This window comes from Spodoptera frugiperda, chromosome 12, assembly GCF_023101765.2.
Source record: "Spodoptera frugiperda isolate SF20-4 chromosome 12, AGI-APGP_CSIRO_Sfru_2.0, whole genome shotgun sequence".
Classification (NCBI taxonomy): domain Eukaryota; kingdom Metazoa; phylum Arthropoda; class Insecta; order Lepidoptera; family Noctuidae; genus Spodoptera; species Spodoptera frugiperda.
The window spans coordinates 10,490,516-10,507,605 of record NC_064223.1 but is presented as its reverse complement, the minus strand read 5'-3'; the positions used below and the strand labels follow the sequence as shown (position 1 = coordinate 10,507,605).

The window sequence follows — 17,090 nt, the reverse complement described above, 5'->3', positions numbered from 1 at the left end:
GCAGATTGTCAAGTTCAATACAAGATATTAAAGACTTCAGTCCTGTAGTTGTTTCAACTGACACATTTCATCTTGAGTACCGTTTCGCAAGGCAAGGGCTTGCGAAATTGTTTAGGAAATGATCTCCATATGACTAGGTAACCGTTATTTTTCGTGCTGACATCGTTTCCTTGGCTGTTTGGTTTTCTATTGTTAAATAAGGGGTCTTGGAAATATTGGTTTGTGTCTAGATAAGGGCTTTATGTTATATTTAACTAACTTAATTTTCCATGTTGGAGAATAAAAATACATGATATTATGACAATGGAGATAATGATGGGGTACAAAAATTATAAATCTAATTAGTCCTTCAGTTAAATATTATATTTAAAATCGAAATATCTTGTCTGTTTGCGTAGGAAAATAAAAAATACGTGTCTAATGTTTTAAAATAATCTACAAGATGGACATTAAATCACAAATATCATCTATCTATCGACAAAGACATCTACACTATCGGCAGTGATTTTGTTTAGAATTTAAGTTTATTAGTACCTTTTCCTGCTGTAAACAACTTAGGATGAGTAAGAAAAAGTTTAATTAACACAACTGTGTCTAGTAAATTAAGAACGGTACTCCAAAGACCTCAATCTTCGCCGCGAGCTTTTGTCTTCGTATGTAAAAACCAGCGTGACATCGAGCATGACCAACGATACACTCTTTTGTTTTTTTTTAAACAATAGACTGAACTATGTGCTTCATCCTCTTTGGAAGTGTGGAGAGAAATTTAAAAAATCGTTCGAACATTGTATGTGGTTTGTTAAAGAAGAGAGTATGTTATGTTAGATGTTATTACATGGGACTTATAACACAAATGGTGAAAAGTGGGTCTACATTGTATAACGGTATTAAGTGCCCGTAATGTACACCTCTACCTAATCCTTCGGGGATAAAAGGCGTGATGTTGTGTTAGATGTCATTAACAAGTCTATAATATTAGTTGATTTTTACAGATTAATATTATGGTTATAAATAGTATCGACAAATCTTGAATACATACATAAACATTGGTTCTTTCGGATTTAATAACGTTGATACAAGACACCGATATACAGATAAGAAACCTTGTCATTTTATAGATATTTTAATAACAAAATATACAAGTATAATATCAATATTAATGGCTAAACATGTTAGTATAGAATTTCCAACAGAAAATGTAAACTAAAGTTTACAAACATCATGTGAGGTCCACTTTGTATTCCTTGGGGTGCTACGCCGGCGCATTTTCGGCTTCTCCCATACTTACGAACGCGGTTTGAATGCAATATACACTATAATGAATACTCAGAGCAAATTAATTAATTATTTAACACGTTACATTACAGTTTACTGTTGGTTTTGATAGTTAGAATTGGTTTTACGGCTAACGGGGCCGGTAGATGAGTTGGATTGCTGTGAACATCTTTTATAGACATTAGCTAGGTATTTAAGTGTTTGAGTAGGTGTGAACTGGAGACATCAAGCATAGCAAGTTACTCCAAATATTTAGATAGGCAATAGATTTTCAAAAGGTTGGGTTTGTAATAAAGTTGAGAATCAGGTGAAAAGTTTTCAGAGGAAAAAGAGTGATCTATGGAGTTTCTTGCTGATTCTTCTCCATAGGAATCTACACTTTGGAACAAACAAATAGTTTCACTAGAGAACGGACCGACAGACAGACATTTTTAATATTTTTGTATTTGCTTTGACGTTAGAAAGTGCTTCCTGGTGTATTATAAATAAATTATTTTGACTTTAACGGTTTAAAGTAAAATAATGGTAAATTCCATAGAGAAGGTGAATTAATCTTATTAGAGGCAGTTTCAGTAGTCTTATTAGAGACATGTCGAAAAAAATGCTTTTAGCTTTTATTTCAGTTATAAAAGATAATGTTGTCACATTGCTCTTTTAACAAAGATCATTCGAATGCCTTCAAACTTGAAGTTTGGAACAGTTTTTTGTCTGGATCGTGAGTCACGAACTAATCGAGTAGTTGCGACTGTGTCTAAGTCTGTGGCGACTAAACAATCGATTGTAGCGGATCCAAATTTAATTACAATCTTTGTTACAGTAAGACCAAGGCTTTAAAGAGCAATGTTTTCGTCATGGCGACTTCCAATACTTCAAATACTTTAAACGAACTACATTTCTTATTGTTAGTTATCTCTTTCAGTCGACGACAAAGTCTTTGTTAAATTACATTTAAATATTCAACGGCTTTCTCGACAATGTCATAGAGTAACATGTTATTTTTTTTTTGTTTACAACTAGACCAAGTTGTTTGCCTTTTCAGCCGGATTCTCGTTGGTGTAACAATGATAGTTAACAGTTGTGCAACCTAAAAGTGTTTGGTTCGGTTCGGTTCAGGCACGTTATTTGAAAGTCAAGGAAACTAATCGAGTTAGCTCGCCTTTGTTAATATTATTGGTGCACATTTACTTAACCAGACAAACCATTTTAGTAAATTGATTTTATTTCTTTCTTTAAATAAAATTGAATTGCACTTTTGTTAAAAGATTGCAATTCAATTTATATTTATTTATTTTTTCTTAGCAATGGAAGCGATATTTTATTTTAAGTAATGAGTTTAGTTTCTTCTGTTTCTAGATACATAGATTAATTTTGAACACATGATAATCAATCTAGTTTGCATGTAGATATTAAAAACTGCTTATGATAATAATCGAGTATCTGTCATAACTACGGAGGAAAGTGTAAACTACAATAATTGGAAAGCAGCAAGTTATTAATGTATTCTTTGAAGTATGAGTTAGCTTTCTAATTAACGATGACACTGCTGAACATCGGACGAGGGGACAATCATCTGAGAATAATGAACTAAAGTAAAAGTGTAAGCAGAAATACATATTGTTTTTAATTAAACACAAGTATGTATTTTGTTACCAAAATTAAATTAGCAATCGAAAAGAATAGCTCTTTTGCCAACTGTCATTAGTTTGAATTAAGAATGTAAATATTTCAGTCTAAATAATCTATGGTCGAGCAAAGGCATGCAGCTATTCAGCCTTGTTTCGAACGAAGTAACAACAAAGAAGGTTTTATAACATAACCTAACAAAGTGAACATCCTTATGGATGAGCCGTGAGTGGACGACAGAGAACATGTTGCATAATGGAACAAGTCGTGATGTGCACTTCCTGGCTTCCGGCCTTTCAACAATACTCATCTGTCGTGGGATCAACTTGTTCTGTTAATATTTTGCCATTATTTTGAAGGTGAAAGTAAAGTAACACATTGTTTTAGATGTAGAATCATTCTAAACTTGATGTGGGAAGCTTATTTGTTCTAGTTGCTAAATGTACTAGGTTACCTGTATAATGATGTCAATATAATTGCTTGTTGCTTTTCAGTTCCCAAAATAATAAACATTTTGTCTAATGAATGGTTATGATGTCATGTGTTTAATATCTACTTGCCTCTCTATAGACTGCCTGAGACAATGGGTCTCGGGTTCGATTCCCGAGTCGGGCAAACTATTATTGGGCTTTTTTTGGTTATCGAAAACTACTCAGTAGTAGCACGGAGTCTGGAAAGTGCCCGGTATATGGCAATAGGCTCACCCTATTACATGGGACTTATAACACAAATGGCGAAAAGTAGGTGTACATTGTATAGCGGCATTACGTGCCGTAATGTGCACCTTTGCCTAACCCTTTGGGGATAAAAGGCGTTGAGTTATATGTTTTGTAAGTAGATATTATTACTTTAATAGAGCTATCAATTTAGGAATGCCATTCGGACGAATCATGTGACATTATTGTAAATCTAACTATTCTTCTATTAGATTAAGGATGCGTCACTCCGGATGTCATGCATACCTTACGCGTTTGAATGCCACAGAAGATAATGTTGGTTTACGTGGGCTATCGACAATGATGACACTTGTGTTAGGAGACTAAATTAAGAACTTACCTACAATTGAACTGTTGGGAAGGCAATAGGGTAGTTGATTAATTTTTATTTTAATGTCCGTCTTGTAGATTCTTTTTTAATATTCGATGCGTATTTTGTGTTTTTTGTTACGGTAACTAGCACTTTCGAAGATATATCGATTTGCTATATCGCGTGAAGGCACTTCTAGAGACATTTTATACGTATAAATGAAGTAATTTGCTCCTACTTTTGCAACTACAACAACTGCAACTCCTAAATTTTGATTCATTTTATTAATGTATTGGTATATGACTAAACTAGCTACTTTCGCGCGGTTTCACCCGCTCTGCTCGGCTCCTATTGGTCATAGCGTGATGTTTTATAGCCTATAGCCTTCCTCGATAAATGCACTATCTAACACGAAAAGAATTATTCAAATCGGACCAGTTCCGGAGATTAGCGCGTTCAAACAAACAAACAAACTCTTCAGCTTTATAATATTAGTAAGTATAGATAAAAAAATACATATCTAATATTTTTTTCATTACTTCACTGATGGACTAAATAGATTTCTAATTCCCTATATTTCTAAAGTTACACTAAGCTTTAGTTAGACTTTGTAGCAAAAATATTACAGAAACTCAAAACTAAATAGTCACTAAGTAGCAAGGAGGCTTATAAAAGTACACAGTAAGTATTAAAAGAGTTAACTATTAATGCTTCGGTTAATTACAACATTAAACCTTACGTTTCATAGCCCAACCACATATGATCAGGTGGTTATCTCCTACACTACAAGTATTGTAATTAAAACTAAGATTTTATTATCGTTACTTAGTTGCTGTCTCAAATTATTTAGTTATGCGTATAAGTGTACCCTTAGTATGAGTTTGCTTTACGTTTAAAGTAGTTTCGGTGCTTTGATTGGCCGGCTCGAATAAACCAACCAATTAGAGCGCTGAACGCGCTCCGTAACGTAAAAATCAAAATCATATTAAGGGTACAAGTAGGAGTACTATACCTAATACAGTCATGAATATCTTGGTACAATTTAAATATCTTTGCATATAACGTTTAGTTTGAGTATCGTATTTTAACTTAGGTAGGTTAGAATGACAAACAGCTGCATAAATACTTAGATTAAAGCTCATGCACCGGAATTTCACAAATGAAGACCTCTTTACTGAGATCAATTAAATTAACTGAGGAAATTACTAGTTAATAGTAATGCTAACTTAAATCAATTTAACTTAAACGTATATTTCCGACGACGATTACGCCATCTAGCGTCTAACACCGGACCTAAATCTGCACCTACCTATAATTAACCAATCTATTTCAGTGTTTTTTGTATAAAAAAACCGAATGATACGAACCGATTGCTAAGGAAACAATTCGTTCAAGTAAGTAAACGTGTTCGAACTTTTTAGAATGTTAATTGTAGCGGGTGACCTTCAACCGTTTTATACGGACCAAGTTACCGACGCAGGCGCCGATGTAAAGAAATTGTCAGATATTGATCTCCACGTGACGAATTACGGATTTAATGGCTCGATAAAAGTGTTTAAGAACTGTTGTAAAATAGCTGTTTAAAGAAATCATGTGGCAAGGTCGTTTGTAGCCAGTTTTGTAGAAGCCTACTTAAACATACAGCTTGAATAGTTTATGTTCATCCTTGAATTCTAGTTTATCTAATTAAGTTTATAGCAAGGCTTAGAATTATAAACGCGATATTTTAAATCGATATATCTTCGAAAGGATTTGTTTCTGTATGAAAATAAAAAATAAGTGTTTAATATATTAAAATATTAAACACAAGACGGATATTAAAATAAAAAATAGTCATATACCCAATTCTAGTTTACCTTATTAAGGTTAGAATTGTAAATAACGCTATTAATGTGAAACACAATAAAATTAAGAAATCCTTACAAAGTCATTTCTGAAAATAAGTACACTAAGTTATAATTTCAGGAAAAGGATATAAGTTGTTATATGGTTATGGTTTCCTAGAGATATCCTTCATAGTAGGAAATATTAATTTTACACCTCTTCGGTCGAGTGATGAACGAGACTGCTGAGCGAGGGGTCTCCGATTGAGCAAAGCATCATCAAGCATTCTACCATTCTTTGAAAATTTTCAGTAATAGTACTTATTTGTTTCTTTAAGGGTGGAAAATCATCCAATGACTGGGCGAGGCGACAGGGAGTGTGAGAATTTTACTGATTAAAAACCACCCCGTTCCTGCTCTTGCTTTTCGAACCGGAGCCCTGGTAAACCCGCTAGGTAGTCCGCAGTCCGCAATTGTTCCTGATGCGTGGCAGTAGATTCATTACATTGGATTATTGTCATTAAAACATTGTATTATTAATTTAAGTTCCAACGGAAATTAATTTAAGTACCAACTATTACCGAGTTTTATTATCTTTAATTAATGAAACAGATTCGTAGATACGTTTCATTACAACAAAAATCAACATGACTACGGCTAATTTCGGTCAAAATTCTTTGGGAGACGTTACTAATTTGCAATTCAGAGGAGCTTTTATGGACGTGATGATACGCAACGGAATTCTGTCAAGGTCGCAGATTACATTAACAATATTAAATTGTTCTTGTGTCGCGACGGTAACCGTTTTTATATGTTTTGAAATCTAATTCTGACAAAAATCACTTTCAATTTTAAGCCTTTAATAATTAACCAATTTTGAAATACTTTTTATTTAGAATATAGACGTCAGGGGTGCACAATACTAGCTACGGATTATTTAGTGGGTTATCGGGTCTCCGGTTTCAAGTACAGGAGTAGGAACGGGGTGGTAAGTATTTAGTCAGTAGGAATCTGACACTCTTTCTCGACTCACCCTAGGCGGGATAAGTCATTGGATGATATTCTCCCTCAAAAAAAGGGATACACTTCTGTCTATCTAATTCGCATCAGTACCAATTAGGGTATTCGGAAGTAAAGCTGCCATAGCCATAATTGCAAGCAATAAATGTTTGAAAAATCAACTTAGCTTGACCATGAGAATTGATTTAGACTAGTATCCAAGAAAACTTATTTTCTTAACTTATTATCAAAAATTATGACAGTTAGCTAATATTGTACGTAATTCAATGATGTAATTAGACATCTAATTATAAACCTTAAGTTAGGTAATTATTAAAGCGTTATAATTTTGATTATTAAGTTAATAGCTATTGTAGTTAGTATTACAGTAAAATTACGAAAATATTCTCATTATTGGTGTCAGATAGTTAAAGAATGGTTTGGTTTAAAGTAAATCAATGCAGTGTTTCGTTTAGTAACATCATGGGTCATTGCTTCGGTTGCATAATGTCAACCGCATCGAACTTTGGAAACTGTTTTGTGGCAGATGACACTCGTACTTGAAAGTTTGTTACTAAAATAGTGGTCTTATTTTCGCTTTGTTTTAATAGTTTATTTTTTGTATCACATTAGGATTTTCTCCTATGTCGTGGGCTGTGGGTGTGTTTACAAACATACAATTTAATATACATATGACATCCAGTGCGGAACAAAAATTGGTGGGTCATACAAAGAGTTGTTCCGTGCGAGATCGAACCCGCAACCAGCAACTGTTTAATTCTACAATTTTGATTGTGTTTGCTGTGTTGATTTCGTGCATTTTGATTGAAGCTGAAGTTTGATAATTGAATGAATGAAGAATTAGTTGATTTTCATGTTTACTAAACTATATTCTACGTGCGTAATATTAGGTTACGGCTTACCTCCGAGATGGTTATCCATAGATGAAAACGCTCTGTTTCGCATTTACAATATTAGTAAGGAAAGTGTAGTCAACACTTAAGATAACAGAGAATAAGTTAAATAAACACAGGTCCTTGTGCTTTGCAATGTAGACAGTGCCATCTTGGTTTTGTTGACACTAGGATCAAAGTTAGTCACTAAGTCAACTACATTATATCTAGAAAGACTGTTTATAAAGTGGTGAAATTATAATACTGACTGTGAGCTAGCTATTATCTTGAGTACAATTTACTGGTTAACAGCAATAGCTGATAGTTATAAGATACTAGCTTCTGCCAGCAGCTTCACCCGTGTTCCCATAGGATATAAATTCCCATAGTATGAGCTGATTTGGGTGATAGGTCACCCAAATCAGCTCATACCCTGACTATACTAAATTTCATCAATATCCGTTCAATTCGTATAGTAGTTTCAGCATGATTGAGGGACAAACATCCAAACAAACAAATTTTCGTGTTGTGATTTTTTGTCGTTAAAATCATAATCAAAAATATGTAGTTTATTAGGTATGGCTAGGCTATGGATACTGTCTCTGTACTAGGTCAATCATCACATTCTTACTTGCATACCAAATAGTTTTGTTTTGCTAATTATAAGTATATTAGTATTATTTATAAATATTCCCTACGTATTATACTCATAGTTCACTATTCCAAACAGAATTTCATAAATTTAATTGTGTTTGTCATTTAATTTATGTTTACATACCAAAGAGGTCGCGTTGTGTGAACCTTTTTGCTGAGTTGCGCAAACGCAGCGCATCGACACGGCACGAAGCCATAATTGAACGGTTCATTGGGTGTTGTAATGATGAATTACTTCATTTTGACGGTTTTTGTAATAATTACTTTAACAATAATTAAATTATATAAGGCGAACGTCCGCGCCACGGCCGTTTGAATATTCGCGCCGCGACCGTTTGAATTTCGCGCCAACAGCGCGCTCGTGGTTTTCCGCTGTGCTTCGTACTCGGTCGGCGCCGCCGCGCCGCCGCGCAGCCTCGCCGCCCGCGCCCCGCGCACAAGCCAGTAGCGTACGATCTCGCGCCGCTTACGCGTCGTTAGCGAACATATCTATGTCCCACGCCTATTCTTCCCAAAAACTATTGTAACTACAAATGTCTGTATCTAATTATTGTGTAAAGTTTGTGATTAATGGTAAATAAAGACCTTACAACCATTACAGTGGCTGCCCAACTCGTGGCTTCGAATTCACGAGAACTTTGTCGCGAATGCCGCGATAGATGCCTACCTATTTCAAATCGTGAAAAGTTAAGTTACGTGAAGAACTGTTGCCATGGAACTAAGAAACGCGAAAGTTATATCTCGCGAAGATATTATGAGTGACGACGCGAGTGAGCCCGAATACTACGACCAGGCGGAGCAGAGCGCTGCAAGCGCCCCCGCCCCCGTCCCCGCCGGGGCGCATGGGCGCGTCGGCGGCGCTTCGACGAGCGCGACCACCGAGACCGTCTTAGCCGGTTTCATGGAGTCCTTCGTGAGAATGCAGGCGGAGACCAACAGAACCCTAGTCGAAACCCTGAGGGCTTTCAACGGCTCCGGGAAACCACCGACTTCGACGCCAACGCCCGACTCCCGTCCGCCCAGCGTCTACCCGTCCGCGGTCACAGGCAACTTCGCCAAGTGCACTGCACGTTTCGACGGGAAGTCGCGCGACGCGGAGGTACTGGAGGCGTTCATCGATGCGGTGCAGGTGTACAAGGAGTGCGCGGGCGTCAGCGATGAGCACGCGCTGCGCGGCCTGCCGATTCTGCTGGAGGGCGACGCGGCCGTGTGGTGGCGCGGCGCGCGCGCTAACGTGCACGCCTGGCCGGACGCCGTGGCGCGCTTGCGTGCCATGTACGGGATGCAGCTGCCGCCATACAAAGTCCTACGAGAGATCGTCGACACGAACCAGAAAGACTCTGAACGTGCAGAAGTGTTTATGTGCAAAGTGCGATCATTGTTTACAAAATTACCGTACGCGGTGCCTATGCGTATACAACTAGATATAATTTACGGCCTTCTACATCGACGAGTTAGAAAACGTTTACCTAGAGACGATGTCGACAATATCGATCTTATGTTAGAAAAGGTGAGGGCCATAGAAGATTCTATTGTCGAATTAAATCTTAGAACGTACGCCGCGAACCCGATCGTTTCTACGTCGAAATCGACAAGTCAAAACTTGTCGAGATCGCAAGACGCGCCGCGCGACCGAGCTCGCGAACCCGAGTCGAGCGAGCGCGAACGCAGCGTTACCACGAGTTCGAACGGTACTAGTGTCGCGAAACTCACTCCAAACTCGAACGAGAATTTGAAACGTGATAAACGCGTTCGATGTTCGTTTTGCAAATTTTATGGTCACGTTTTAACAGATTGTCGCAATTTCCAAAATAAAAATAATAAACCACAACCAACTAGTGCGCTTTCTAGTAGTGGGCCTAATAATTTGCGTTGTTACGGATGTGGCCAACCCGGTGTTGTAAAGTCTAAATGTGAAAATTGTAGCGGAAAACAGTTACCCGCGACGCGATGCGATTTTAATATGGTGAACGGCGAGAACGACTTACGCGAAGCTCACGCGGCGACGCCGTCACACGCTATGGTATCGGTCACTATCGCGAATAGGGTAGGTGCCGCAATACTCGACACGGGGGCTACGTGCTGCGTTGCCGGTTCCTTGTTATACTCTATCTTAACATCGGTTGGGGTACAATTTCACGAGGCGGAGCGAACCATAGGACTCGCGATTGGTTCCCGCCAAACGAAAACAGTCCTCACGGCGACAGTACCCGTAATTTTAGAGGGAAGGCAAATCGATACTGAGTTCATAGTATTTCCAGGTGAGAGTACTCGAACGTTGTTAGGTCGCGATTTTATTACTAAGGCTGGGGTTACATTAGACTTGTCACAGGAGTCATGGTTCTTTGCTGATAACCCTGAGCAGATTTTTCCTCTCGTGCAATCTTTTAGTCTAAATAGCACAGAACTGATGCAGGCAGATATCTCCGACGTCGCCTTGCGCGACGCCGAGGGAACGAACTTACCACCAGAGCACAGGAACGCGCTCAACGCATTTCTGCGTAGCAGAGCGAACCAGTTTGCTGCGGATGGACCTCCCACGGATTTTGCCTGTCATAAAATTAAGGTAAGAGAGAATCAGGAACCCCTTGCCTCCCCACCATACAGGTTGTCGCCGTCCAAGAAAGAAGCCTTAGAAAAGGAGCTGCAAAAGCTACTCAGCGCCGACGTTATCGAGGAGTGCGAGTCACCATGGGCCTCCAACGTCGTCCTGGTGAAGAAGAAGGATGGGAGCTACAGGCTTTGCGTGGACTACCGCAAGCTCAACGCGGTCACGGAGCCTGACCGATACCCACTTCCCAGGATCGAAGATGTGCTCCATGCGGCGAAAACCTCCAAGTACATGTCTACACTGGACCTGCGTTCCGGATATTTTCAGGTGAGCGTTGACCCTGATCATAGGGACTTTACCTCGTTCACGACACCGCTGGGCACCTTCAGGTTCAAGCGCATGCCCATGGGCCTCCGGAATTCAGGAGCAACCTTCCAGAGATTGATCGACCGGTTCAAATCCAACTTACCAGGTATAACCTTGCTCGCATATCTGGACGATCTGTTGGTGCTGTCTGAAGACTCGTTCGAAAGGCACCTCGCAGACCTGGAAACCGTGTTCGACCGCCTTGCTATGTTTAACCTGCGGGTGAACCGAGAGAAGAGCCACTTCGCCCGAGATGCCGTGAAGTTTCTAGGTCATGTCATCGTACCAGGTGGTATTCACATGGACCCAGAAAAGACGTCTGCTATAACTGGCATGCCGCCCCCTCAGAACGTGAGGCAGCTGAAGTGTTTCCTGCAAACCTCGAGCTGGTTCAGGCGCTTCATACCGGGTTATGCCGAGGTGAGTAGGCCTTTGACTTCTCTGCTGAAGAAAGGGAACACCTGGGAGTGGGGCCCCGAACAGCAGAACGCTTTCGAGACCATCAAGTCCCTCCTAACATCGGCTCCTATTCTCCGTCAGGCTGACGGGACGAAACCATTCGTCCTTAGAACCGACAGCAGCGGCTACGCGCTTGGAGCGGCTCTACTCCAGGGGGAGGGGACCGATGAGCGACCCGTCGAGTACGCCAGTCGCCTCCTCACAGCCGCTGAAAAGAATTATAATACGACGGAGAGAGAGGCACTGGCTGTAGTATGGGCGGTGTCGAAATTTAGGGGGTATATTGACGGCGCCGATGTGACAGTTAAGTCCGATCACCAGCCGCTTAGGTGGCTCATGAGTTTGAAGTCACCAAGCGGCCGCCTGGCCCGGTGGGCGCTCAGTCTTCAGGAATATAACCTGAAGATCGAGTACACTCCTGGTAAGGCAAACGTGATCGCAGACACGCTGTCACGTCCTGTATGCGCGACGGAGGATATTGAGGGGACTGAGTGCGACTTGCGCCTCGCCGTGGTTGACATACCCTTTATCTGCCCAGGACCTCCCCCTAAAGGGGTCGTCGGATTCCAACGCCTCGACGATCTTGCGAATCTCCGGGTCCTTCATCTGGCCGTCTCTGACGTCCCTAGGGCTGCGCGAGGGTAGGTCCTGGGCAGATAAAGGGTATGTAGTAGTCGACGGCGTGTTGTACCGTTATGGTCCCGACAACGAAGAAGATGATGACGCCAGCTTGGTGGTACCGGAACATGAGCGCAAGGACGTGCTAGCCGAGTACCACGACGCTCCCACAGCCGGCCATTTCGGGGTGGAGCGAACTTTGCATCGTCTCGCAGGTAAGTATTACTGGCCCGGGATGCGGGCTTACGTTACTCAGTACGTCAAAAACTGTGCAGCGTGTCAACGATACAAAGTGGACACGCGAAAACCCGCTGGCCTGCTGCAAGTTCCAGCTATGTCACGCCGCTTCGAAGTGTTCGCCGTAGACCTGTTCGGGCCATTACCGGAGACACCCTCCGGCAACAAATGGATCCTCATAGTGGAAGACACTTGTACAAGGTGGGTTGAGTTATTTGCCCTTTCATCCGCTACCAGCGAAGAGTGCGCCAAAACACTGGTGAACGAGGTGTACCTACGTTATGGGACGCCCAGAAGACTCATCAGCGACAACGGCGTGCAGTTTGTGAGCGAAGTGATGCAGCAGACGTGCCACGCCATGGGCATCAAGCAGGCCCTCACGTCGTTTTACCACCCGGAGTCCAACCCTGTCGAACGAAAGAACCGCGACCTTAAGCCACAGCTTGCTATACTGGTTGGTAAGGATCATGATTCCTGGGATAGCCATCTTCCCGCTATTCGGTTCGCCATGAACTCTGCGTTCACTGCAAGCACGGGGCATTCCCCCGCTTTTCTCAACTTCGGGCGTGAGATACGCGCTCCCGCCGACGTGTTGTCTGAGATGCGCGCCATCGTCGAGAACGATAATGTGGTCTTGTCTATTACCCCGTTCCTTAGGAAGCTTTCAGCCGTGCTGCTCGATGCACGGGATGTGCATGAGAAAGCCCAGGAAGCTCAGAAGAAGTACGCTGATGAGAGTCGTCGCCCAGCGCCAGACTATAAGGTAGGGGATCTCGTACTGCTTAAGACTCAGGGCTCTAACGATACGATCAAGGGGCAGACTCCGAAGTTCATCCCCCGCCGGGATGGACCGTATCGCATTCAGGAGGTGATAGGTAGCACGACATACGCTTTGGAGCGTATAAGTGACGGCGTCTCGCTAGGGAGGTATCACGTTTCTTTGTTAACACCGTTCGTTGGTCCCATCCAAGATCCCATTCAGGAGAAGCGTAAGAGGGGGAGACCTCGTAAGGCTAACCCGGCTTCGGGGACGCAACGCCTGGGTTAGAGGGGGAGGATATAAGGCGAACGTCCGCGCCACGGCCGTTTGAATATTCGCGCCGCGACCGTTTGAATTTCGCGCCAACAGCGCGCTCGTGGTTTTCCGCTGTGCTTCGTACTCGGTCGGCGCCGCCGCGCCGCCGCGCAGCCTCGCCGCCCGCGCCCCGCGCACAAGCCAGTAGCGTACGATCTCGCGCCGCTTACGCGTCGTTAGCGAACATATCTATGTCCCACGCCTATTCTTCCCAAAAACTATTGTAACTACAAATGTCTGTATCTAATTATTGTGTAAAGTTTGTGATTAATGGTAAATAAAGACCTTACAACCATTACAATTATTACTTTTGTTTGATTATTGAAGTGGAAAATATTACTAGCGTTTCTGAAGGTGTTAGAAAGTTTGGAATTGCAATATACATACATAATATATGTAACATCTGTCACGTTTTTAATGGCTAAAGGCGTAGGCAGATGTCCCACATATTAACTGTAACACCCACTATAGATACCTACTATCACTTTCAACTTATATACCCTTATTTCCCACCAGAGATGTGATATGTTACGTCGTATATCATAGCTTAGCACTGGCGGAAACGGACTCAGCTACGGCATGTTTTTTATATGGAAATATACGTGCTATAGATGGCTTATATACCATCGATATATCGCATACTTGAGCTGCGCATCTTCCTCGCACAGTTACATAACTTAGTATCAGTGGAAACGGTCACATATTTTCACAGCTTAGCTATTACATCTTCGTAGCATAGCTATGTACATAGCACATTTCTGTTGGAAAAGCATACTAAATCATAGATGTTTATACTTTACGTACCATATCAATAAATCTCGTCAATCATACTTTGACCAGCGATGTGGAACGTCTAATTTTGACTACCGATACAAAAGTATTTGTCTAGGCTGCCAGGTGTGCGAAAATAAAGCAAATTCTCAATGAATTGTTTTTATATATTTAGACAAGGAAATGCTAATTACAATTTCACAGTTCGGTCGTGTACCTGAGGACTAAGACTTGAGACTATTCAGGAGTTTCTAGCGATGCGGAAACTGTGTGACCAATAGAAGATACGCTTGGTGGAGAAGAGTTTCATGTCCTCTGAATCGGTTTGTGAAAAAACTGATGGTGAATTTTGGATTTACGACGTGAAGTATCATAAAGAGCCTTGTAGGGAAAGAACTTTAAAGAAAATAAAGATTGAAAAGAAGAGTTTAACTATACTCCAAGTATATTTGAATAATTTATATTGATTACTAATATAATGTCTCATTGATTCAAATTTTTGTGGATTCTAACAAGAATGAAGAACAATTGAATTGTATTAACTTTTAAGAAGATTTTCTTACTGCCGTACTCAGAGACATTTAATGATTACTTAAACTATGCCTTAGTAACGAATTTGTTTTGAAAATAATTGCTAAGGTCTGGTTTGAAGTAACCATAACATACAGAGTGCAGCGAATAGTTTAAGGGCCACATTAAGTGTAGTTACATTACAGAATGGTATCTGTTCTGGAAAACTGTTAATATCTAAGAAACTGTCTGTTACCGATAATTAAAACAATTAACAAGCTGGAGTAGGTGTATCAACCTTGAGTGGTTTAAATGTTTCACTGTTGCAAACTATGTTTACAGATTGACGAAATCATAACTTGTTATTTATTAAAGTAGGTACTTGTTCAAAGTAAGATTTTGTGCAATGTTTTAAGATAAAAATGAGTAAGTATACCTAATTAGGCTGGGTTGGGTAACTTGAATTGCGCTCGTTTTTGTTATTGGCCGTGATTTAAATAGACTTGTTGTTTGCTGTTCGACTTATTTTCGGTAGTGAAAGAATTAAGTTCCTGTTTTACAAAATTAAACATAGATTATAAGATTATTTTTTATTAATCTCCAATAACTATACTTTATTTAATCTAAAGCAAATTTCTAAGTGATATATTATTTACCGGATTTGTAAATACTGAGACTATCAACTATTGCCAAGAACTGGGACAGTAAACATTTTTTATCTCCTATACATATAAAAATTAATTGCTGTTCGTAAGTCTTGCTAAAACTCGAAAACAGCTGGACCGATTTGGCAAATTTTGATCTTGAATTATTTGTAGAAGTCCAGAGAAATTTTAAACCTTTATTAAAGGTGAGAAAAATTATGTTTGAGGCAGTACGAAGTTTGCCGGGCCAGCTAGTTAATTTAAATTTTTATCGATTTGAAAATTAATCTACTCTTCAAGGTAATCAAATTATGTAAGGGCTACCAACAGTCATTCTTCCATAATTCTATTAAATAATAATTTTACGCCATCATCGAGTAATTTGTAACTGAAGTTAACGTAATATTAAGGTCTGTATAGCTTCAAAGTTTAGTATTACACAATAAAGAGCACACAGTCATTAGCCGTGACATTATATGCTGAGCAAAAACAAGAAACATTATTTAATGTACCGCACACTATGATATATAGAAGGCAATTATTGAGAACATTGAACCTATGAGAATTTAGCACTCAGCCTTACTGTAGCTTATTCATTTAATAATGATGTTCTTTCAAAATGAGGTTGAGATAGATACGTAATAAAATAAGATAGATAATGTTATTATTTGTAAGTGTGTGTGGATAGGTTACATTCTTAGAGGGATCGTATGTACTTTTTAAAAAGGTCCCATATTGCAGAGATTTTAATGCAGTTCCTATCCTATTATCCATCTAAAAGCTTTATTACGTTGTTGTTTACAAGATCGTCAAAGAGGAATAACTAAAATTCAAATAAAAAGGTCATTGTATCCATGCACGGTATCCGCAAGATCTTACGAGTAATCGAGTAACGGTCATTAGAGCAGTGCACAAAATTCTATCCGAGTTCATCGTAATCGATTAACGTATTTAATCGAAATTTAAATCGCAATTAGTGTCACCAAACATGTTGTGCATTTTGTTGAATGCTAATGAAAACAGGATCGTGTGTCTCGAGATTGATGTCGCGGCGGTTGTTTGTACGTACAAAGTATTTTTCAAACAAATACTTGAATCGATTGTTTTATAAATGCCGATGTCAGCAACAATAGCAACATCCACTAACCTCATGTATTTCCTATGTTCGTTGACTGGCACGAAGTATTCGTCGTAAGGGTTGGTGGCATTCATGTCCACCTCCACATCCTTCTTCTTCGCGTTACCATTCTTGGGCGTGAGGTTGATCAGTTCTAAGTTGACTGCTTCCAGGGTTTTGGTTTCACCATTTGGTTCTTTCGTGTGCCCGTTCTGTTGTGGACCGTTTGAGGCGAAGGAGTCGTTATGGTTGGGGTCTGATTCGTCGTGTTGGTAGGCCCTGTTGTCGAAGGCGCCTGGCGAGGACGGCGGGGAGGGAGGTCGATGTTGCGGCCTCATGGGCTCGCGCGGCGACGCCGATCTACTGTGGCTATCCATTACTTTCGGAGCGGACTGACATCTGCAAACAAATTAACGTGGTTAGTCAAGCGAGCCTATCTCATCGTTGTA

At 40.4% G+C, this 17,090-nt stretch overlaps 2 protein-coding genes across 2 annotated transcripts in view; one reads left to right on the top strand and one right to left on the bottom strand.

The window, feature by feature from the left end:
• Positions 1 to 17,090, bottom strand: part of LOC118263060 (uncharacterized) — a 73,050-nt gene that overhangs the window by 10,247 nt on the left and 45,713 nt on the right. The window contains exon 3 of the mRNA XM_035574828.2: positions 16,672 to 17,040. Coding sequence (XP_035430721.2) covers positions 16,672 to 17,018 — 347 coding nt within the window. The 5' untranslated portion in view covers positions 17,019 to 17,040. The remainder of the gene's footprint in view (positions 1 to 16,671; positions 17,041 to 17,090) is intronic.
• Positions 8,583 to 12,674, top strand: LOC126911298 (uncharacterized). The gene has a single exon (XM_050697753.1). The coding sequence runs from the start codon at positions 9,006 to 9,008 to the stop codon at positions 12,312 to 12,314; it is 3,309 nt and encodes a 1,102-aa protein (XP_050553710.1). The 5' UTR covers positions 8,583 to 9,005; the 3' UTR covers positions 12,315 to 12,674.

Coding starts and splice junctions, on each gene's coding strand:
- LOC126911298 (XM_050697753.1), top strand. CDS start 9,006: ATGGAACTAAGAAACGCGAAAGTTATATCTCGCGAAGATATTATGAGT.